At 41.7% G+C, this 25,116-nt stretch overlaps 1 protein-coding gene across 5 annotated transcripts in view; it reads right to left on the bottom strand.

The window, feature by feature from the left end:
• Vps51 (vacuolar protein sorting 51) overlaps positions 1–23,904 on the bottom strand; it is a 68,520-nt gene extending 44,616 nt beyond the window's left edge. Inside the window, exons 1-3 of one of the 5 annotated variants that reach the window (XM_067126432.1) lie at positions 23,811–23,904; positions 13,819–13,946; positions 7,531–7,665 (exon numbers count right to left, since the gene is read on the bottom strand). In XM_067126432.1, coding sequence (XP_066982533.1) covers positions 7,531–7,665; positions 13,819–13,946; positions 23,811–23,889 — 342 coding nt within the window. In that variant the 5' untranslated portion in view covers positions 23,890–23,904. Of the gene's footprint in view, positions 1–7,530; positions 7,666–13,818; positions 13,947–18,659; positions 19,777–19,910; positions 20,069–23,543; positions 23,563–23,653; positions 23,781–23,810 lie in introns of those variants that run through there. The other 4 variants (XM_067126435.1, XM_067126436.1, XM_067126434.1 and 1 more) reach the window with 4 other exon arrangements.
• Positions 23,905–25,116: the final 1,212 nt, after the last annotated feature.

Raw genomic sequence — 25,116 nt, 5'->3', positions numbered from 1 at the left:
CACAATAACATGAGGGGTAATTTTAAAAATTTAATTGTCAAAACATAAAATCATGTTTTTGAAAGCGTAGCCGCTGTTCGTCTAAAAAGGAGTTACTCTCGTGGTCCCTAGAGCGGTCCCATACGATAGACCAACCAATTTCAAAGACTTCTCTTCTAGTTGGTCTTGGCCAGTATAATACACGTTGACACAAATACAGTACAGGAGTCAAGACAAGAGTGCTCTTTCTCTTGTCTACAGTGAATGCCTAGGTTCTTCCTTGCCTTAAACTGCACATGTGGCAACTGTAAATCGCAGGTCACCCACTATCGTGGCAACAACGCACTCTGCGTCAGGCCAACTGTTCATTATTCTCTAGGTCTCTGCACAGTTAGGACAGGACGGGGTTTCGTCTGTTTATAAAGTGCTTCTTGGAAGAACTTGGTATCAGAAGGAAGTTAAGTGCATAATTTTAAGTACCAGTGGAAAGTTTTAGTTTTAAAAATTTTTTAGTTGGTAGCTTATTTCTTTAAAAGTCGGGAGACGTATCTCCCACAAGAGTGCATCCTTGACTTACGGCGCCACCGACTTACGGTGATTCGATCTTATGGCGCTTTTTCAGCACCATTAACGGTGTTTTACAGTGCTGTAACTTGATGCTGCACCAAGTTACTCGATGCAACATCAAGTTATGGAGCCATAACTCAAGTTATGGCACCGTAAGTGCCATTAAAGTGCCGATACAGTAATGGCAAAAAATAAACTTGCGCCGGAAATCAACTTGCAGTGCGGTGCTGGAGCTAGGCTACTTCCGTTTGATTAGGAGCCTGACAACTCACTACTTAGGAGCCATGGCCGGCTTTTATCCAGGGCTCGACTTCCTAGTAATGTTTAATTACCAAACTGAATCATTTTTCCGATAATGTTTCCTATTTAGCACTAACATCAGGGAACTTGTACCAGATTATATGATGTTTTCCGTCACGGACCTACTTCTAGTGGGTGTTATTTCGCTGATGACGACGTCACTAGGAAAACATTTGTGACATCTTGGTTTTCTACGGGATTATTAAACTTTTACGTTATCATATAACAGCCACTGAAATTGTACTTAATTTATATGCAGCTAGCTTATTTAAAATAAAATTTTCCTTTGGCAAAATATTTTCATTGAAGTACAAGGTACTTTCTTACGTAGCCTATACCCTTGACGGATGACTTGCGAGTAGCCTAGGCTTGGTAAACAAATCATAAATTTGCAAATTACATTTATGGTATACAATTAGCTTTGAGTTAACATTCAAGAATTTACTTTTAGCGCAAAATTTTATGCGTTACAATAAACCCCCCGCATTAGCGTTCTCATGATTCGCAGACTCACGCATTCGTGGGTTTCTCTGTGGAACATATCTAGCCATCAGTCGCGGAAAATTCGCCCATTCGCGGTATTTTTCACTGAGAAACATTCACTAATTACTGTATTTTCATATAATTTTCATACATAAATGCACTTTTTGTGATAAAACTATTAAAACACTCAGGTACATGCATTTTTACAGGGTTTTTCTGTGTTTAAACTATCAAAATGGACAGTTCTAAGTGTTTTTAGAGGGGTTTTAAGTATTCGCGGATTTTAGCTATTTGCGGGGAGGGGAACGCATCCCCCGCGAATACGGGGGGTTTACTGTAATAATATAACTGAACACAGGCAGTCGCGGGTTATCGGAAGGGGTTCCATTCTGAGGGTGTGATAATAACCGAAAATCGCCGATAACCGAATATCGGCAATTTTTTTTTTTTGTACCATTTTCAGGGCTTATCAGTGCTGAAAAACTCCAATTTTCGGTTATCGGCACCTCTGTTAGGTATGTTTCGGCGCCGATAAGCAGAAAATCGACGATTTTCATCGCTAGACAAGTGCCATAAAACCTGATCGCCATTAACCGGGGATTGCCTGCACATGAACTACTGTCTTGACAAAAAAAATCCATACGGTCAAACTAACCTTGTTATGATAGCTAACAGTATACAGCAATATGGCTACATACTTATAACCTATTCATGTTAGTTGTGCTATCTAAGTTATTATAAATAATTAGCATATCTAACATTTGTGGGAGTACATTCAAGACAAAGTTACGGTAGTATCTAAGAGCATAATAATACTTACTACAACCTTATGGATAACCATTATCATAACATTACACTATAACACACACTTGTGGCCAAGCTAGCCTGTAGAATCTTGAGTATATTGTTCAAACAGTGTTTATGGATGGTTAGTACCAAGTAGTTTCTAATAAATAATTGTTCCTTATATCACTACAGGGCTGCTATTATGCAAGACCCACTGATTGCATACACCGCTTACCACTTGCCATGAACACAGCCCTTGTAGGAATAAAAGGAAATATGGTTGGTCACCAGACATGTGTGAAATGTGTAACATGCTCCTAGCAACAAGTTTTAAGAATGAAACAATTTGTTTTAAGCTGTCTTGCTGGGTCCTAGGTTTCAGTAAGGGTATGGAGGGAGGAGATCGCATCTTTCCGGCAAAACTCCGGCAGAGTATATTTCCCCTCCCTCTCCGACCAGAGCTCATGTTTGGGTCAATACCCAAAAGCACTGGTTCCAAGTGTAGTGCCTCCCAGGTAAACTTCTCCAATGGAGAAGATGAGTCTTTACATGGGAGAGATGTCCCTACGATCAGACATGAAATGGATATTGCCACTGAAACTGCCTGCTGAACCCAGGAATTCAGCTCAGTCCTGGACGCTGAATTAGATACTGTATAAGATAGATATAAGAAATTCTCAGCATTTAAACAAAAGAATAAATTGGCTGCACAGCCTGCCTGGGCAGAGTCTGGGTTTAGAACTCCAACTGGCAGCAACTACTAACACAAGTAGCAATAATAATAATAATAATATTAATAATACTAACACATTTCGATTTAGAACAATGGCACAAGCAGCGATCATTACACAAGCCACACGATTCTGTGGAGGAGTGGAAAGTTCAAATCCTGACAAAAATAAGCTAGAATCATATTCTGTGAACCAGAGTTAGCTGATGCAGACAGTCGCATATCTACAGGGAGAATAACAAATGAAAGAGCTAAAATTAACGAAGCCTTGCTTCTCGTTAGTTCAGAAAGCGGTGTTGGACACAGAACTTTGAATTCAGTTAGATTCAGCAAAATAACCACATCCACTGAACTGAAAAACATTTGTTTATCAATCTGGGAACCAGTGAGTGAAAGTGATGCATTATACAATAATAATAAATTCCTTACCCAGCATTAGGATGGAGAATCCACAGCAAATCTTCACACAGATGTTGAAGAATCAACACACAAAGTGATAGAAGATTTAAGAAAAACAAACATCACCACAGGAAATAAGAATGAATTTGGTGATGAAGAAAGTGATTTAGTCAGTTTGAGATAAGTTTTGAATTACTTGTCATTTGGAGCGATGTACAATGCACTTGGAGAAAAAGAAATGAAGGCTTTTAAGACAGTTAAAATTGATCCTAAAAGTGATAGCCTTACAGCTTTCATATCAATGAGGCAAGGAATCCAGAAGAAAGAGAGAGATTTTTCTAAGGAATCCGTAGGGGTAACAGAAACACAAAATGAAAGGAAAAGCAGAAATACCCATGATTCGTATAAAAGAAATACAGGCGGTCCCCGGTTTACGACGGGGGTTCCGTTCTTGCGCCGCGTCGTAACCCGAAAATCGTCGTACACCGGAAAATCGTCGAAAATCGTAAAAAATCATAAGAAAACCTTACTTTTAATGCTCTGGGTGCATTGAAAACGACGTAAACTGCATTATTATTGAGTTTTACATCAAAAAAACCTTCAAATTATGATTATTCTGCCGTTTTGGGGCCAAATTTCTTCCGTCGGATCGGTGTACGACGCGTCGTAACCCCGAACATGCGTCGTAAGCGGGAAATAATTTCTGAAGAATATATTTGAAAAGCGCCAGAACCTCGGAACATCGTAAGCCGGAACCGTCGTAAACCGGGGACTGCCTGTAAGTATAATGATGATTCCAAACAAGTAGGGAATAGACAAAATTCCTTTCGAAGGAAGTATGCACCAAATAATAGGAAAAAGTGGAATCCAAACCAGAAAGGAAGACAGAATCAATCAGGGAATGGACCATTCCTCAGTCCACCCATAAGATATCATAATGGTCAATATTCAAACACAAAAAATTCAAAACCAGAGAATAATTCAGCTCAAGAAGCTAGCTCAAAAATAACATGTGAAAACTGCTGGTATACCAATCATTCCACTAATGAATGCAGAAAGCCTAGAATCTGTGCAGTTTGCAAAAAGATCGAGCATTTAACTAAAAAACTGTTGGTTCAATAATAAGGAAGCCAATAGAGAGGTTACAGAGATAGGTAACAGTCGCCCAGATATAAATAAATTATCCAGTCAGCGACAATTAACCCCTTTACAGAGAAAAGAAAGGAGAAACAGTTACAATGGGAAATGAAGGTTCGTCCGCATTTTCCTATTTACATAACAAAGAAGTAATGTTTTCCATGAAAAATGAAGAAATAAACTGAAAGCATCTGCTTATTGTAAAGATTCCAATAAATGGAAAGACATGTACTGTACTCACTGATTCAGGTAGTACTGTAAATATAATTGACAAAATCACTTTAACCAGATATTTAGGCATTGCAGAAACTCAGATTCAGGGTCAAAGTAGAGTAATAAAATGAATGGCAGGGAAACAGATTAAAAGTCTGGGGAATGTGAACTTAGAGATAAATATTTTGTCACATAAATTTATTGAAAGTTTTCTAGTTTTAGAAGACAGATTTTTTCCCACACAAGTATTGTTCTCATTTAATCTAATGTGGAGATGCGGAATAACACTAGATAGTAGTGAAGGACAGATTAGCCTGCGACAGGATAACCAGAAGAGCGTATGTTTTACGCTTGACGATGAAGAGTTTCACCCAAATCTGATCAATTTGTCTGAGACAGTTTCGACAAGCGAGACAGACACGCAGGAAAAGGAGATAAGTAACCAGAACAAGCACGATAAAATAAAAACAGATAAAAAAGAGGAATTCCCACAATTACAGAAGACAGAATTGTTGAGATGTGCACGTACAGATGATACATACTCCGACATAAATAATTACTCAGATATATATAATTGTGATGACCAAAACACTGAATCTAACGAAAATCATGGCGCCTACACTTATAACTATAGCAATGTATTAATGAGTTGTGAAAGTCAAGGGAAAATACTATATGAAGTATTGCTCTTAGATATCATAAATAAATCAGATATAAATAGTGTAATAGACGTAACAAAAGACACCACTGGAGATGCAGAACTTTGCTATTTTTCAGACACAGAAGAAGAAGAAGAAATATGTTGTGTTAGCACAGCTGACGATAATAAAGTACAATTTATACTCAACAGAGCAGTAGCTTTGAATCCAAGATGTTTAACAAAAATATGTTTGAGATCAAAAGAGGATGTAAAGGATAAGGATGTTCTATTATTGAATGAAGAATTGCTAGATTTTGTCAGAATGGATACTTCACTTGTCCACATGAATGGCGATAACTGCGAAGTTTATGTCCAAAATTATTCGGATAACAGACTAACACTATACTCAGGCATTGTCTTTTGCATAGGGATTCCTGTTAACAATCCTTTACTAACAGTAGAAGAAAAAGCATTTTTCTCTATGAATGGCCAAAACTCTCAAATAAATCCAGAAGTAAATAAAACAGATTTTCCAGAAAACAGACACAGCTTACTTCAAGTGTTAGAGAAATACAGAAATGTAATAGTTATAGAAGGAGATAAACTAGGAAGAACAAATGTTCTACAACAGAGAATTTTGTTAGATGATGGAGCCAAGCCATTTTTCATTCCTAATAACAGATTACCAATAAGCCAGAGACCCATTGTTGATAATTTGATAGAGGAAATGAAAACAGATGGAGTAGTTATCCCTTCTAAATCTCTATATAATTCCCCATTGTTACTTGTTCCAAAGAAGGATGGTAGTTGGAGACTTGTAATAGATTGCAAGAAGTTAAATTCAAACACACTTCCAGATAGAATGCCGATAATTCAAGATATGTTAGCTCAATTAGGAGGGGCTAAAATATTTTCAACCTCAGATTTGCTTAGTGGATGTTGGCAAGTACCTCTAGATGAAGAATCGAAACCGTTCACAGCCTTCAGCACACATAAAGAACATTTACAGTTTGAAGTAATGGCATCTGGACTCACATCAGCCCCATTAACATTTGTCAGATTAATTTTACAAATTCTAGGAGATATAGAAAATGTTGCAGTATACTTGGACGATGTAATCGTTTTCAGCAAAGACTTAGAAAGTCACCTCAGAACATTAGAAATGGTCCTAGAGAGATTAAGAATTGCAGGACTAAAAATAAAATCAAAGAAATGTCAATTCATGATGAAATCCTTAGAATACTTGGGTCATGTAATTAGCGAAGATGGACTGCACATGCAGGCAGGTAAAATAAAGGCAATAATTGATTACCCAGCTCCCACTAATTTGAAAGCATTAAGAAGGTTCCTAGGTATGGCAGGTTATTAAAGACCTTTTATAAAGGGTTTTGCTACTACAGCCCTGGCAGTAGTTACTGCCTAACCACCCTGATCAAGAGTTTAACGGCTGTGTCCAGCTTCGCCGTAAGCTATTCCTAATGTAAAAGACCGATGGTTTGTATATCGTGTCTGAAAAAATGTGGTTTTCAGAAAGGCGTATGAGAAAATAAAAGAGAGTGTAGCACAGAGGGAAGAATGTGCTGGATATGTAACAGGGATAGGAGGACTGGAAAGTAAAGGTGCCGGCAAGGTTTGTTGAGTTGGGTACAGTTGCAGGAGTAAGGTTGGAGGAGGAGGATTTTTACATTGTTAATAGAGTGAATGAGAGGTATATGTTGCTAGGGTATGCATTTATGAAGAAAATATGCTAAAAGTGTACACAGAACATGAAATGATAGGGATATGAATGGGGAGTGAAATGAGTGTGAAGTTGCATGTGGAGGAGGATGGACAAGTAAGTTTGAAGATGGTTTCTGGAGTGGAGGTGTATGCAATGGAGGACGTGCAATTGCCAAGAGCTTTGAGGAGAGTGAAAGTAGGGTGGAGAACCAATGTTGGCGCAGAAAGTGTGGGTGAAATGTTCATGTTTGATGGAATTACGGATGCAAAGGACCCAAAGGTGTGTACAGTAAACCCCCGGTATTCGCAAGGGATGCGTTCCAGATCCCCACAATAGTTAAAATCTGTGAATACTTAGAACTCTGCCTCTAAAAATGCTTATAACTGCCTATCTTGAAAGTTAACTGCCTAACCACCTCGTTCAAAAGTTTAACGGCGGTTCCAACTTTGCTGAAAGTAATTCCTTATGTAAAGGACTGAGGGTTTCTATATTGTGTAGGAACAAATGCAATTTGGAAACCTCCTTATACATCAGATTTCAAAAATGAGAAAATGATAAAACAGCCAGGAACCTTACCTTGCGAACAATATCAGCTGCAGCGATAAATTTATCATAATGATCATAAACTAATGTCTGGCAATCAGAGTCTAGACTTTGTATCTCTAATACTAGTTGACTTTCACGTTCTAAAAGCTGCTTTAAACTGCTTTCCTGGAAAGAAAGAAATATAATTTACTCATTGTGAGACTAAGCCATTAATAGGGAATTCTGGTTTAAAAAATGACATTTTTATAATAGAATCACAATTTTTTAAAGTAAATTGTATTTTTCCTAACTATACAAACCTGAGGTCCTTTACGTTAGGAATTACTTACGGCAAAGCTGGAAACGACTGTTAAATTCTTAAACAAGGTGGTTAGGCAGTAACTGCTGTCCAATAGGAAGGAATACCCACCTGCCTGGATGTAAACATTCCAGTTTGCCTTTCAGCCCAGGTTTCTGGTTGAGGAGAGGCATGAGGTTGGCATAAAAATTTAATGCAAAAGACCTCAGGTTAGTATAGTTACGAAAAATACAATTTACTTTAAAAACCTGTGATTTGTTCCTACATGATATACAAACCATTGGTCCTTTACATTAGGAAGACTCACTGGTTGGGGGGAGGAATCTGAGTGAGTGTCCCTGAACTGACTGGAGTTCTGCACACCTGGGTTACTCCTGGTCGAAAGAGCGAGGAGGATCACTGCGCCTCTGACATATTGATCGGAGTATAGAAAATGCGAGATCAAATGTCAGACATCTGGACCTTTTCGAATGAGTGAGGAATCATAACACATGGGAAGGATCTCAAGAGTCGGAGGCAGTAAGGTAAAGACCCGAAAAAGGGTTTCCTTTATTGCCAAGATCTCCTTCCTCCCCTTGCTAGAGAAAGGAGCTGGATTGCTTCTATGATTTTAGAGAGCAAAACAGAACGGGTGCTCGATGTGTAGACTTACCGCATCAGGTGCCAGCTCCAGCAAGTGTCGGTTCGAATCCCATTCTCAGCCCGAAGGAAGAGAAGAAGTAGGACGAGGGAGGAGGAGGAGGAGAGGCCAGTCACTCTTGGAATTCTTCTCACTTCCGGAACCATACGCCTTAGGTAAGATGCTACCTGTTCTCTTAAAGGAGCCAGGTAAGAAAACACAACTTGTTGAGCAGCCACCACAGGACCAAGGAAAAAAGGTTCCAAGGGCCTGTGGGCCCGAAGGTAGAAGACACAAATGTGGTCTAATGAGATAACATCTTGCTTCCAGACCGACAGAATCTTCCGAATGCAAGGGATGGAACAGGCCATTGACTTCGTGAGCTCTCGGGCAGAGTGTACAGGTGTCGTTGTTGCCAGCTGTAGAGTACATCCTTCCGATTGCCTCATGAAGCCAGAAGAAAGATGTGCCCTTAGGAACTTCTTCCTTGGAAGAGTCAGTACTAGTGAAAAAGTCAATGACATCCAGGTTAGGGATGTCGAGCCTTTTCGGAAAGTACCACAGCACCCTAGCAGGGCAAAGTAACGATTGACCTGGGTCATTGAATACAAAGTTCAAGGAGGAGGAGATAAAGAAGAAAAGTTAAGTATATCTTAGTTTAACCAGACCACTGAGCTGATTAACAGCTCTCCTAGGGCTGGCCCAAAGGATTAGATTTATTTTACTTGGCTAAGAACCAATTGGTTACCTAGCAATGGGACCTACAGCTTATTGCGGAATCCGAACCACATTATAGCGAGAAATTAATTTCTATCACCAGAAATAAATTCCTCTTATTCTTCAATGACCGGTCAGAGATTCGAACTTGCGGCCAACAGAGTGGTAGCTGAGAACAGAACCCGCTCGCCCACCGAGGAACTAGGAGAAGGACCCAAACCTGGCAACAGACGCCGACGGATTCAGAGTCTGCTATGACATCTGAGACGGAGTCAAGGCATTGATTTCCATCCACTGTAGGTCCATGAAGATCGTCCATCCTCTACGCCAAGGCCGCCGGAGTGAGACGAGAGATGGTCTTGAGAGGCAGATCTCTGTCTGACGACTCTCACAAGGGCGCGTGCAAAGCACGAGACAGGAACCCTAAAAAAGAGTCACATCCCACCCAGGGACCTTAGGCTCCTGGGACGGCAAGACCAATAGAAGCTTCTCATCAGTATCTAAAACTCAACTGAGGAGAAAAAGGCTACTTTCAGATGGAAGACTAGGCCGGATAGGGCCGATGTCTTTCACAACTGAATCGGAGAGAAGCAACCAAGGAGATGAGGAAGTCCACGACCTGAAGAAGAGTGGCTCTAACCAGAGAAAATCACAACTTTTAAAAGTAAGTTGTATTTTTCCTAACTATACAAACCTGAGGTCCTTTACATTAGGAATTACAGGCAGTCCCTGGGGTTCCATTCCGACAAAACCACCGAGTGTCGCAAACCCCATCCTAAAATTCACGGAAGGTCAAAAGGCTGCCTTGAGTTTCAGGATGTTGATGAGAGGGTACTTATTGTCTCGATCACACACCTTACAGACAACAGTCTTATAGGCGCGTGTACCTATTCCTCGATCTGTGTATTGGTGAGTAGATGTATGATGCGAGGAGAATATGCAAGCATATTTGCAAGTTCCTTGTCAGTCAAGCATTAGCCTAAATCTTTTCCCATCCTTCAAAGGGAAAAGAAGGATAGAGGACTGGAAGCAGACCTCCTTCATTCTACATGACGAGAATCAAGGCAAAGCTGACCCGTGGGGAAGCTTCTACAAGATGACAGGATACCAAGTTGATTAGCTCTAGCCAAGCTGGCATTTCCCAAATCATGGGCACAGGAGAGGAGGTGGGACAGAAGTTTGATGAAAAGAATTGCCGAGATCCCAAGGGAAGTAGATACTTCTGAAGGAATCCAATCCCAGGTCTCCGCAATGTCATTGTAAGGTCCAGAGACTTGACAAGTATCACTTCATCCAAGCATCTACAGCAGGAGAGCTCCTGTATGGACAATACTTTTTCCTCTCTTTCCTTCTGCCCTCCTTCCATACGGAAAAGAAGTTGGAAAGAGACAAGTATGCACACTTTCCCAGAAGGGAAGAAGAGGGTTGTGTATTTATGCGATCTCTTTCCAAAGCCTGGGACTTCTTTAGGAGTTGAGGAGGGATGGCTTGACCCTTGGGTCGAGCCAAGATGAAGAAGACCCAAGGGTCTTGGCCATTGTCCAAAGGACAAGGCAGTGCCCTGGCACGTTCCTTGACTACCGAGGTCTCTGGCAAATCTCTGAAAGTGAAAGGCAGAACTGAGTAAAGGTCAGTTCCTAAGGGTTGAGTTGACTCAGGCCTTACAAAACTAGAGATCTGAATTATGACAAAGTCCTTCATCTTAGCACCAGAACTGCCCACAGGTTACCACCTGGTGTAGGAAGACCCATCCCCCAAAACAGGACCAGTCTCCAGAAGGCAGTGTAAGCTAAAGGAATGGTTGCATCCGAGAAGAGAAAGCCTTAAATAAAGGAAGGATCGTTAATCCATTAAGAGACTGCCTGGAGGAAATCAAGGTGTCCTCCAGGATCGTTGCCTCTCGTTGCAGAAGAGAATACCCTTCACGGCAAGGAGAAGCAGAGAGAGAGATCCCAGTCTGTACGAAGCAGAGTCAGAACAACCTGCAGTCAGCAAGACCCCTCCAAGGCAAGAAGAATCTTACTCTGTCAAGGCAGGGGAGGAGCTTGGTGTCTCAACCTGAATGAACTCCTTGTCCGAAGAAAAGGTATTCAACTGGTCAAGAAAGCTCTCGTAAGCAATGGCCACAACAGCCCCATCAAAACTCCCTGTCCCTTAGGAAACTGCAAGGGTTATGAATGATGAAGGTTATTCATAGGGGGAGTCGCGGTCCAGTTCCGGAGATACTCACGAAGTTCTCTGAGGAATGAGGGTGATTGCAACTTGAAGAGGAAGGCCCTCGATGCTTCCGAAGCGTGAAACTCCTGTACCTCTCTCCCTGGAGGGAGACCTTGACAGACCCCAAGAAACCCTCCTCGGCTAAACTACGAGATGATCCAGACCGACCCTGAAAGCACACTCCGGCAGCCGAACTCCCTGGGAAGAGCAGAAAGTTCACTCGAACAGTGTTGAGAACCTGATTTGGAAGAACTGAGTGGGACAGAGCCGAGCTGATCAAGAGAACACGATCAGGGCTGGGTGGTAAGCAGTGGACTGGGAGGCAAGCGGGGAAGTGTGAGTCAAGCCAGTCATGCGAATGCCATCAGGGGCTGGGGTGGGGACAAGCAAGCAGAGCCGTAGACAAGTGGGTCGAGCCGAGCCGATCGCATGAATGCAATTGGGAGCTGGACAGGGCGGAACTCGTCTGCCATGACCTAGCGCTGACTTCCCGAATTCCAAACTCCTTCAAGGCCGAAGCCGCCTCGAGAAGAAGGTTTAAAGGGGGATTCTGTCTGCTGTCCTGTGTGCTCAAACCCTAAGATCCAAGACACAAGGATGGGACAATAGATGCCGAAGGATTTGGAGTCCACCTACGACATCCAAGAAAGAGTCAGGGTATTGATCCCCTTCACCTGTTCTTCCATCTTCTATGCCAAGGCCGGAGCAAGATGAGAGATGGTCCTAAGAGGGCACATCTCTATCCGACGACTCCCGTAAGGGCACGTGCAGCATAGGACAGGAACCCTAAACGAGAGTCACATGCCACCCAGGGAACAGTTCCCTGGGACAGCAAGACTGAGGAAGCTTCTCATCCGTAGCTAAATCTCGACTGAGGAGAAGAAGGCTACTTTAGATAGAAGACTAGGTTGCAAGGGCCTACGTTCTTCACAAATGAGAGCGAGAGAAGCAACCCTTGGCGGAGAAGACTAGGAAGTCTAGACTTGAAGAGCGACTCTGACCCGAGAAGAAGTTCCGCAACAACACCCACCAGCGAAGACGGCTCCAGTCCCTGGGAGTGTTGCAGAGGACTTCAAGAGATATCCAGCTATATCCGCTGCAGCTCGGCGAGAAAGCCTATGCTTGCAATGGAAGCTGTAAGGTCTCCCAGTCCCGAACACACCGGGATGTACTGCCCGAAGAACTGTTTCTTGCGTAGCTGCTACAGGAGGTTGGGTCAAGCAGAACTTTCTTGATGCCTCGGCTATCAGGTCGGGCGAGAGGCGAAGTCTTCCGGCATTTGTCTGTAACTCAGGGTGAGCAATGCTTCAGAACTCCTAGCGAAACAGACCAATACAGAGGGAAAAATGTAGATATCAAGTTTCCCAAAAAGACAGCATGCCTTGCCAAAGCAGTCCCTGGGTCTGGTATGAAGGAGCGAGAAAAAACTACCGACTTGTGCGGGGAGGCAACAGAGAGACAGTGGGGATTTCTCACGTCGAGCAGTCTCTTCGTGAATCTTCAAAGGAGCAGCACATTCCGTTCCGATCACTCAAACCTGAGGCCACGCTTGCTTACCAATACATCCTCATCGGGGATGCATCTGGCTAACTGAGATGTCAAGTGCACTATAGAACACTCCAGTACCTGCAAATGTCGACATATGAAGGAAAAAACGATTCTCTCTTGTTTATCGACAAATGCCACTACAGTACTGTGGTTTGTTGTTCAACGAACCACTGAGTACCGCAAAACTCATCCTGAATTCTGGGTTCGGAAGTTTGGAAGTTGGATAAAGGGGTCACAGGTAAAGTCGGAGGACTGGTGATAAGGGAAAATGCATATGTAGGAGTTGGAAGAGCATGCAAAATAGGAGAACCCTGACTAACTGAATTCTTAGCTTCGGCCTCGCTGCCGCTCTCCTACGTCTGTTACTCTCAAGTTTATTTAAGTAACTAGTTAAAGTCTTCCACTTCCCCTGATCCCATTCTTTGCATTCGTCACAAGTCAAGACTGAAGAGCAAGTTTGTCCTCTACATTGAAACAAATGGTATGAGAGTCGTAATTGATAGGAGTGAGTTTGGTATTACAGCCTTTGCTGCAAAACCTACTGCTAGCTGAACCAGTCAGACATTATCATGGAAAACACAAATCTAAGCTAAATAAGCTAATACAATTAGCGCAGTCGCTACCAAGACACGGAATACTTCACCAAAAACGATGAAGAAAACCATCCGGCGAATTATACTACGACAAATGAAAGCTGAAGTCAACAACCATGTTAAGCTGTCAACTGGCAGAAACGAATTGGGCTCGTTAGTAGTCACCAAAACACTGGAACGCTACCGCGAATTTTCAAATCTATGTACAGTAGTTACTTGGTAAGTTACTTGTATAAAAACTACTGTAATACTTTAGAGTAGAGGGGTAATCTATCCCCCCCCCAAAAAATAACAGCCTAGACATCCCAAAAATTACAAATACTAACCTTGATAACTTTCTGAATATACATATCATGATTAAAATGCTTGGAATTTATGTCATAAGGCGTATCCTCTTTTCCTCCACCGTAGAACTGCAGCAATTCTGTCCTGCGCCGTCTCTCCTTTTTGGGATCTGGTGAAGAAGAAACAATCGCAGACCCTTTATTAATTCACTCCAAACATTTGGGTAATGTAAAATATCAACATTTTCCATTAAATAAATGTTAAAGGTAAATTTTTTATTTGGAATAATTTTGTATGTAAAAGAAACCCGTAAAAGCTATGTGAGCCTTTGCTAGTCCCTTATTTACAGGATTTTTTGGCTTACATATGACAAATTGCTTTCTCATCCCGACCAAACTCAGTTGTGAAAACAGTTGAATGATAATTGGTTGCTGTGGTTTTCCCTTCATGGAATGTGAAGGACAAATTAGTAATACTTTAAATATTTATTGGCTAATGTAGATTGTATTCAACATTTTCTATGTTCTCATTTTATCGTTTGTAACAACTTCCAGTACTCAACCTGTCCGATCTCCTTTCCAAATTTCTAAATGAAAAACACAAGTGCAGTCTTTCTTCACTGTTACTTTCTCTAGCCACTTGATAATTTCATAACACACTTAAAAGCTTTATGGCAATTTCAGTTAATCAACATTTTGATTTTTCTCATTTTCAAGTGTGCACATACTTCTAGACTTCTCCCACTTTTCCAGTGAACATGTTCAGCATGTACCCAAGTTGACTGCTGATTCACAAAAAGTGTAAAGGAAAAAAGGTGTACAAAGACTTGTAGGCAACATCCTTTATCACTATTATTATTATTAAGATAAGATAGTTTAACCAGACCACTGAGCTGACTATCAGCTCTCATTGGGCTCGCCCGAAGGATTAGGATGAAGCACCAAGTCTAGGCCATAGGCCTAGAACTGGGACCAAATTGGTCATTCGCGTGATGATGAATGAATGACAATGTAGTTTAAAAGAAAAAGCTGTATAATGAACATGCTTTTACACTGAAACACATGCGTACAATAAATACATTCGCTCGTTTCCATGCAAGCAAAAAAAATTTAAAGATTAAAATAAAAATAAAATTCAAAAAGACTTAAAAATTAAAATTTAGAATAAATTACATAAATTTTTTTTCATTAAACACCCTATGGGCCTCTGCATTTTCATTATTTACTTAGTTTTATATTTTGCCTATTAAGTTACTCTTCTTCGTGAATGTTAAAATTGGGATTACTGAAAATGTATAAGATTACGACAAAATTTCCCCCTATCGATTTGTTTCCAAAGGTTGATACTCTCTGCTGATTATATTTTGGACAGTCGCACAACACATGTTTGACTGTTATCAACACTTTGCATTCTGGGCATTCAGGAGGAGGGTCAGGTGGACTGTTCATCAAGTGTCATGTGTCAAACGAGTATAGCCTATTTGCAGACACGTCAGAATTACTTATGTGCGTCTCTCTCTCTGACATGATGAGCACCATTTTCCAACATTGGATTTTATCTGTTTCAATATCAAAATTTTTGAAAGTTAATTGTATTTTTTCTAACCATACAAACCTGAGGTCCTTTACATTAGGAATTACTTATGGTGAAGTTGGACACAGCCGTTAAAACTCTTGAACAAGGTAGTTAGGTAGTAACTACCATCAGGTAGGCTGGGAATACCTGCCTGCCCAGATGTAAACATTCCAATTTGCCTTTTGCCCAGGTTCAGATTGAGGGGTGGCATGAGGTGGGCATAAAATGTAATGTAAAGGACCTCAGGTTTGTATAGTTAGGAAAAATACAATTTACTTTCAAAAAACTGATTTGTTCCACACGATATACAAACCGTCGGTCCTTTACATTAGGAAGACTCTGGTTGGAGGGAGGAATCTGAGTGAGTCTCTATGAACTGACTGGAGTTCACCACACCTTGTCTTCCCTTCCTGGTCGATAGAGCAAGGAAGGGAAAACTGCCTCCGACAAAATGATCGGGTTGTAAGAAATGTGGGATCAACTGTCAGACTTCTGGGTCCCTTTGCATGGATGAGGAAGTGTCAGTTCATGCAAAGTAGGCTAGGAAGAACTTCAGTCGGTGATATTAAGGCAATCACAAGCATTGGGTTTGTCTTATTGCATGGACGGGGTATCTCTCCGGTTGGAGTTACTGTTCAGCAAGTCGCGGACTTCCTCGTCTTCCTTTGCCGAGAGAAGCTTCTCTCCGCTTCAGCTGTGAAATGCTGCCGGCCCACACTTGGCCGGGGGAAAAAATTCACACCCGGAGCGAGGAGAGGCCCCAGCGAGGATGTCCTGATTGTCTGCTCCACAGCGGCCTTCATCACCCAACGAAAAGAATGAGGAAGGGGAGGGGAGTCCTCACCCGAGGGAGAGGCAGCAAGAAGTGGAAGCGTGCCGGGAGGGAGAAGCGATCCCGACAAGTCAGCCACCAAGGGAGTTGTCGGGGGCATCATAACCCTCAGACAACGCCTTGGCGGGCTTCCTTCGGTACTGTCTCCTCCCCTCAAACTTCGCCCACCGCTTGGCAGACCAGGAACAACACTCGGCACAAGGAGAAGCACATGAACACACACATCCTCTGCAGGTGGGGCAGAGGGCATGTGGGTCCATATCCGCACTGGAACGAGAAGTATTACAGTTCTTCCCTCCCACCCCCGGACACACACACTGGGGGTAGGAGGGCTAACGGGGTTTGTCCACATTCATGTTGATAATAACAACCAAAAACAAGAAAGATTCCACCAAAAACAGCTTAAAGGCGGTCAGGGCTGAGAGCGAGACACCTAGCCCGCAGCGCACGACGGCCGAAAGCAAATTAGAATGTTTACATCCGGGCAGGCGGTGCCCCTGCCTCCCAGACGGTAGTTAACTGCCTACCCACCTCGTTCCAGTTCAGTGGTCATTCCCACCTTCGCCGAAAGTAATTCCTAATGTAAAGGACCGACGGTTTGTATATCGTGTCGGAACAACTTAGGCTATGATTAGGTTAGTACATTTCAAACCACTAAGGGTATGCGATCACTTGACAATTTGAAATGCTATGCTTACTCTGAACGAGATGGAATAGGTTAATTAGCTCCGCATCAGGTATTACCTTGGAAATTGACTTTTCCTACAGTATCACTGTTATTTTTTGTCCGTCGACTGTAAGTAACCTGCAATTACCCTCAGAATGATCATTCTTTTGTGTGGTGGATTTTTTGTCCGTCGACTGTAAGTAACCTGTAATTACCCTCAGAAAGATCATTTTTTGTGTGGTGGATTTTTTGTCCGTCGACTGTAAGTAACCTGCAATTACCCTCAGAAAGATCATGTTTTTGTGTGGTGGATTTTTTGTCCGTCGACTGTAAGTAACCTGCAATTACCCTCAGAATGATCATTTTTTTGTGGTGGATTTTTTGTCCGTCGACTGTAAGTAACCTGTAATTACCCTCAGAAAGATCATTCTTTGTGTGGTGGATTTTTTGTCCGTCGACTGAACTAACCTGTAATTACCCTCAGAATGATCATTTTTGTGTGGTGGATTTTTGTCCGTCGACTGTAAGTAACCTGCAATTACCCTCAGAATGATCATTCTTTTGTGTGGTGGATTTTTTTGTCCGTCGATTGTAAGTAACCTGTAATTACCCTCAGAAAGATCATTCTTTTGTGTGGTGGATTTTTTGTCCGTCGACTGTAAGTAACCTGTAATTACCCTCAGAATGATCATTTTTTTGTGTGGTGGATTTTTTGTCCGTCGACTGTAAGTAACCTGTAATTACCCTCAGAATGATCATTCTTTTGTGTGGTGGATTTTTTGTCCGTCGACTGTAAGTAACCTGTAATTACCCTCAGAATGATCATTCTTTTGTGTGGTGGATTTTTGTCCGTCGACTGTAAGTAACCTGTAATTACCCTCAGAATGATCATTTTTTTGTGTGGTGGATTTTTGTCCGTCGACTGTAAGTAACCTGCAATTACCCTCAGAATGATCATTCTTTTGTGTGGTGGATTTTTGTCCGTCGACTGTAAGTAACCTGTAATTACCCTCAGAAAGATCATTCTTTTGTGTGGTGGATTTTTTTGTCCGTCGACTGTAAGTAACCTGTAATTACCCTCAGAATGATCATTTTTTGTGTGGTGGATTTTTGTCCGTCGACTGTAAGTAACCTGTAATTACCCTCAGAATGATCATTCTTTTGTGTGGTGGATTTTTGTCCGTCGACTGTAAGTAACCTGCAATTACCCTCAGAAAGATCATTCTTTTGTGTGGTGGATTTTTTGTCCGTCGACTGTAAGTAACCTGCAATTACCCTCAGAATGATCATTCTTTTGTGTGGTGGATTTTTTGTCCGTCGACTGTAAGTAACCTGCAATTACCCTCAGAATGATCATTCTTTGTGTGGTGGATTTTTGTCCGTCGACTGTAACTAACCTGTAATTACCCTCAGAATGATCATTTTTTGTGTGGTGGATTTTTTGTCCGTCGACTGTAAGTAACCTGCAATTACCCTCAGAAAGATCATTCTTTTTTGTGGTGGATTTTTTGTCCGTCGACTGTAAGTAACCTGCAATTACCCTCAGAATGATCATTCTTTTGTGTGGTGGATTTTTTGTCCGTCGACTGTAAGTAACCTGCAATTACCCTCAGAATGATCATTCTTTTGTGTGGTGGATTTTTTGTCCGTCGACTGTAACTAACCTGTAATTACCCTCAGAAAGATCATTCTTTTGTGTGGTGGATTTTTTGTCCGTCGACTGTAAGTAACCTGCAATTACCCTCAGAAAGATCATTCTTTTGTGTGGTGGATTTTTTGTCCGTCGACTGTAAGTAACCTGCAATTACCCTCAGAATGATCATTCTTTTGTGTGGCGGCCATCCTGCAATGCTATCACGCATGTGCAGCGTTAGAGGGGAACTTTCAGTAAAAGAAAATTTTCCTTCACCAGGGGGTTAAAAAAGTTAAGTATACCTTAGTTTTGCCAGACCACCGAGCTGATTAACAGCTCTCCTAGGGCTGGCCCGAAGGATCAGACTTATTTTACGTGGCTGAGAACCTATTGGTTACTTAGCAACGGGACCTACAGCTTACTGTGGAATCCGAACCACATTGTAGCGAGAAATGAATTTCTATCACCGGAAATAAATTCCTCTAGCTCTTCACCAGCCGGCCGGGGAATTGAACTCCATCGAGTGACAGTCCGCGGCTCTACCGACTCACCCAACAGAGAGCTTCCAGCCCACTAGGTTAGGTTAGGTATGGTTGGGGTATATTAGGTTAGTATGGTTATTTTTATAATAAATTTCTGTAAAACTATGCAGTAGCTCTGCGGCGGCGACTGCCTTCTAACTTAACCTTTTATGGTTGCTTTTTTTGGTCGCTATTTATGAATCTACCTTTAATTTTTGGCGCTCGGGTGTAATTGACCTGTAATTAACCCCTGAAGTCCTTCCAACAAGGGGTTTCCACACGCGATCTTCACAAGACGGAGCACGGGTATATATATATACGTCCGTTCGGAACGGTTCATATCCTGTCCGCCAAGTGCAACGACTTGTCAACGTATGGGTACCCAACCCCACCCCGGGACCAGTACTAAACACGGCGACGGGACATTCCGTTGTCCAGAACCCCTAAGAGTGTGGAAATCACCACCCTAAAAGGTAAAAACAGACGTGGAGCTGATATACAGAATTGCCTAAATTCCCTTAGCCAATCCCTTCTCGAACATATGGCTCCCTAACGACTTTCGTCCTCGCGGAACCGTTCCGTAGAGTCCGTGCGGAGCTATTGGGCTACTTGGAAATACCGAAATCTATTATAAGAGGAACCATAGTGACCTAACGTACCTAACCTAACCTAGTGGGCAGTGACACTTCGCCCCCGTAAAGGAAACCACTTTTTTACCAAAAGCTCCCCTATGACGGTGCGCATGCGCGACAGCATTCCAAGATGGCCACCATACGAGAACATAATCGGTTCTGAGGTTAATCAGGCCTCCAATTAACCGACAAAATGTAACGGTACAGTCTTGATAACCAAACAAAATACTGTAGGAAAAGTCAATTTGAAGCTAATGTCTACCCAAAACTCACCTGACGAAGCCATTTGGATATTAATATCTAAAAGGCAAATATGTCTAAGTGATGAACTCAATAAGAAAAAAGGTGGATTTGGCCCCCTTTTGACAGGACGCAAGTGGTGACGTTTTAGTTGTAGTAGAAGTGTGCTTCCTTTCCAACGGCGCCTCAGTTTTTAGTGGGTGGGTTTTTAATGATTTCATGTTTCTTCTCTTCCAAATATACAGTAGCATAACATTTCTTTTTTTTGTAATGCTGTATTCAGCAGTTAAAGGTTTTCGTTTTTGTCTTTCGTGTAGTTTTTGTATGTCAAGTACTTCATTTTTCTTCAGTGAATCCTGTGCAATGTCAGAGATAATGAAGTCTTATCTACATTAGCCAAAATTACATTTAGTGCATCTCCTGTGTATCTGCTTATGACAGTTAATGGCAGCACATTTGTTCTTGTTCTTATTGGTATCACCTGTGCACAGGTGTTGTGAAACTGCCTCTTTAAGTTCTGCACTGACTTAGCTCACAATTTCGTCAAAGATTACAGTATAATATTACCGAGATTACGGGAACTTAAAAAAATATATATAAAAATTTTTAAAAAAGTGTTTCTGCTTTTAAATGCCAGATTCGGCTGTTCTCGAACTCAGGAGTCGACTGTTCGATGCACGAAGAAATGAAACAATTTACTCAATTCAGGTTTTGTTTCTAAGGCTGAAAAATCTGTATGGATTCCAATCCAATGCCTGCAGTACCTCCTGCGATAGGCAGTGACATAGTTTAATGTAGCTTGCGAAGGCGTTACCAGAGTAGGAGGGTTAAGAAGAGAACCTTCTAGCTTTGTAGGGCAAATTACTTCTTCGGATTATGCTATGGGTAGTGTGTCACTGAAAGAATTTGCATATGGATATTGAGTTCACATTCGTGGTACATATCCTAAGGTATCAACAGAAATGCATATATCAAGCTATGGGGAGAAAGCTTCGACCAGTTAGCATTTGGGAAAACTAAACTTTCATGTCTAAATTATAGCCTACGTCATAAGCAGTCATCGATGTTGCTTCTAACATCACGTAGTGTTGGCTGTGAGAAATTCCTCACACAATAATTTTTTCTGATTCTTTTTTGTATTCACTTGTTTCCATGCTACCTATCTCTTATTGTAGAGTTATTAGTATCGTCTATCTAGTAAGAAATTAGAAATGTGTACGTCTATATCGCATGCTATAATAAGGGTGAAAGAACCCCATCTATTCGAGAATGACTCTCTTACATTATTATGCCTGATGTATACTATGATTCTAGCATGAAGTCTAGAGTACTGTTTTAGTTATAATAATTCATTTTCATATATGAAATAACTCTTAGTGAATGTATTGCACATATCACATATGGTGATAGTTGAAAGCGTTATTAGATCTTGTTTGTACCCCTCGCCAGTGAAGCAATTAGGAGAGGTCAAGAGTCCGGGAGAGTGGACAAGAAGGGTAATTGTTTACCCTCTGTAGGATGTTAGATGCGTATGTAAGACTGTAGAAGAGAACGAGACCGGTTTTTCCCGCCGGAGGGAAGGTTGGCGTCTCCCTCCGGCGGGAAAAACCGGTCTCGTTCTCTTCTACAACCTTACACCCTCTGACATTCCACAGTATTATATCTGGAGTTTATTTTTGACAACGAACTTAGGAATTATCTGGAAGTTTCTTGTGTTCATGTAAACTTTAGTAAGTCAGTTCTGTATTTGTGGTAATTGTATAACTTATCTTTCTTTCCCAACAAAACCCGAATACAGGACGGAATGTACAGCTTCTCGGCTCAACTTTTGAGCACATCTGTTATCTAGTGTTGTGTGTGTGGACTCAGAAAGGGTGACAGCCCCCATCCTTTGAACTTTGTTGTAACCTGGTTTATTTGAATGCCATTGAGCTGTAATTCCCTCTGAGTAATTAATTTTAGTTTGTCTCGTATATAATTGCTCTTTGATATGTTTAACCTTCAGTTATTAAATTAAATTTAACAAGTGCGTTTCAGCATCCCTCCATTTTATTTCATTTTTCCTGTTTCAGTTTTTATGAATGGTGAATGTAATTTGATCTGATAAACTTGTACTGTGTTCATACTTCAAGGTTACGCAAGTAACTTATTGAAACGAGGTAACATATAGCGGTCCTCTAAGATTTGAAAATCAACCCGTGAGTACCTCTCGTCGTATCTCACAGATCTGAGTTCATGTCTACAGGGACTGCTCAGCAAGTGGAGGTACTTAATTGAGGTACTATTCACCATGCTCGTTAGCGATGAATTGGGCTGAGAGATATGATCTCCCTGTAATTTGGAAATCGCAAAGGGAGCCTTGTGGTGTTGTTATGTAAAGCCCTGTCCACACTAGCGGGCACTGCCCGACGGGCAAACACTGTTCCCATAACCCGTCCCACTACACAGACCGACTGAGTATGGAGCCAGAACGATGCAATTGTGTGGTAACACTGCTTCAGAAGCGAGAGAAAGTATAAACAGCTGGAAGTGCCCGTCGGGCATGCCCGATAGTGTGGACAGGCCATAAGGCTTTTAGCGGTTTTTTGACCTGTGAGGGATCTTGTGTTTCTCTCTTCATGAGTACATTAATCACGTCATATATGGTACTTGTTGATATTTCAGATTCTTTACGTATATCATTGTATGCATCATTGTGGCTCATATGATAGGCACTAAATCTATATACAACTACTAACTCTCAATGAAGAAAGAAGAAAAAAAGGGGGGAGGGGGTGTTTCCATGCTTGGCCCAACTCCAATCGGGCCCTGTTGCAGCTGGGTCAAATGTGACAATAAACTGCAATAAAAAAAAGTTTGAGTGGCTATTCTTAATCTGTGCAACAACAATTATCAACTAAATTGCCTCAGTCCTGTTGAGACGTTCTTCAATACAATAAAGCACTACCTTACTAAAATATTCAATACCTTACATGGTCAACATTTCAATTAAAAAAAAGGAACAAATATGATCATTAGCGATGAGTTTACATCATCCTTGAACACTGTACATTCTCCACCGTAGCCCGAGTTACAGACTGGCGGTGACACCAAAAACCACCACTCTGAAGGCGTAGGTTGCCGTTTTACCAGGCTCCTGTCGCCAAAGGAATTGTACGTACTTACGATCTGCGGGTGTAGTAGGACTCAAAGAAAGGCCTTACTGATATCACTGATGACAGCATAAGGGGTTCGTTCGGAACCTCAACGGCAAATTATAAAGAAACTCGACTAAATTCGGGCCAGCATATAGGCAATCATTTAGGGACAATTCGCCCTTACGCTTGGAAGATGCATTGAAAACACTGCGCAACGGAGTTGTGGTACGCTCTTTACTCATGCCAAAGTGAGGTATAAAATATCCATCGTTTCGGGGTTCAGAAACTTCTTCAATGAAGCCTGAGCTCAAATAAGTATCAAGGACTCGCTGGTACACCTCTCTGAAACTGCTTTTCTAAAGCACTAAGCTGCGCGGCAGCATTACTGTAATTGTTGCTGGGACGCTGCGTCCCTTTGAAGGGTAAGCCAACCTGATAAACCAATTGCATCTTCACTACGCTCTGCTGCACCTGTTTTCCCGTAGGGGGCTACGCCATTATGAGTAAAGAACAAATTTACACCATCTACCTTTTCCATTCCAGTCACAAAATAACCAAAATAATCTGCTCCGGTGAGAAGATTGATGTCCTTCAACAAATCACTTTTTGCTTCACTATCAGCTATTGTATATCCCTTACCTTCCAGTTGTTTTTTGACGTTTACTAATCCCAAATTATGAATGGGGGTATCAACATGACCGTGAGCAACTAATTTTCCCAGATGAATTCTACCACCAACTATCTCGTATTCTCCCGCGACTGATTGAGAAGCAAAGGGGGCTAAATTTAACCTTACCTTTCTTATTACTTTCTTTCAATTTACGAGCCAATGATGTTGAAATAAAGCTCCTCTTGTTACCAGTATCCAAAATCATCCTGGTAGTAATTGGTTGTTTCTGATTCATAACTACTGTAGCGATGGGTAACAAGGTGGTGGGTAATTCAGCAGTTGGTTCGTTCTTTACAGTTTTCGTACTGGTGGAAGGTTTTTCATTTACTTTTATTTTGATCACTAGGATCGGAACTGGCTACAACGGTCGATCGAGTTCGATTCACATATTTTCCTAGGGAGGATTCAGGGGTGACGGTTGTTTGTGGTTAGAACGGTTTCCCTAGAACACATTGTGAGACGATCTATCGCTGCCACTCCCTTCACAAATGAGGCGGTGATGCCTTTCATTAGAGTTTACAAGTTCGTCTACTGGGGCATTGATGACTCGCATGCCCTGTAGCTAAGCAATTAAAACATCTGCGATTGAGTATGGGCTGGCGCTTTTAGGCGGCAGCGCAGGAAAATTTGGTACATTGATACGCTGTGATTACAGTTACAGAATGGGCAATTCTCGAGCGTACAGTTTCAGTTTGAACATCAGCTGAAAGATCTTCTCACTTCTGGAGGGCATCATTCTCACATGAGCGAATTATGTAATCGATAGCAGAATACATTTCGTCAAGAATAAAGTCACACTTTCTCAGATGATCAGTAATGCGACGATACACGTCACCTTTTGATAGTTTCCGACACAAAAGGCTAAGTAACATATGCAGCCCCGCTAAGCCGCTTAATTTGTTCGGTAAGGGCAGCAACTTCAACTCTGAACTTCCGCAAATCCTCATGATCACACTTAGGCACAATAAGTTCACTAACTTACGATGCAACAAGACCAAGGCTTGGTGCGCGTCACCATAGCTCGCTCTCAACAGCTGCTAATCAGTCTGAGGGGCTATCGTTTCAACGATCCAGTTAGATAAGTAAATCTAGTCACATCGTCTAAATCAGGTCGATCGTGAACTAGCACATCAAACAATTCTATGAAATTGCTATATTCGCTTCTCTCCCCACTGAAGGTGGGCAAGGGAATCTCCTGAAATCGTGGCAATTCTTTCTTCGGTCGAACAGAGCTCGACAGGGAACCTATTCTGTCAACAATCAAGGTTATGGCCTTACAAGCGTGGTCTAAGACTTTCCTAACTTCACTTTCGACTTCGGGGTCAATAGTTACTAATGACTGGACGTACGCATCTTTAAGTACTTTCTCATCCGCATTTTATTCTATCAAGCGTTTCTTCATAAGCAGAAAGGCTATGAGACTCGACGAGGT

The sequence above is a fragment of the Macrobrachium rosenbergii genome, chromosome 24 (assembly GCF_040412425.1).
Source record: "Macrobrachium rosenbergii isolate ZJJX-2024 chromosome 24, ASM4041242v1, whole genome shotgun sequence".
NCBI lineage: Eukaryota > Metazoa > Arthropoda > Malacostraca > Decapoda > Palaemonidae > Macrobrachium > Macrobrachium rosenbergii.
The sequence above is the reverse complement of the archived record's forward strand: the minus strand, read 5'-3'. Positions and strand labels throughout refer to the sequence as shown.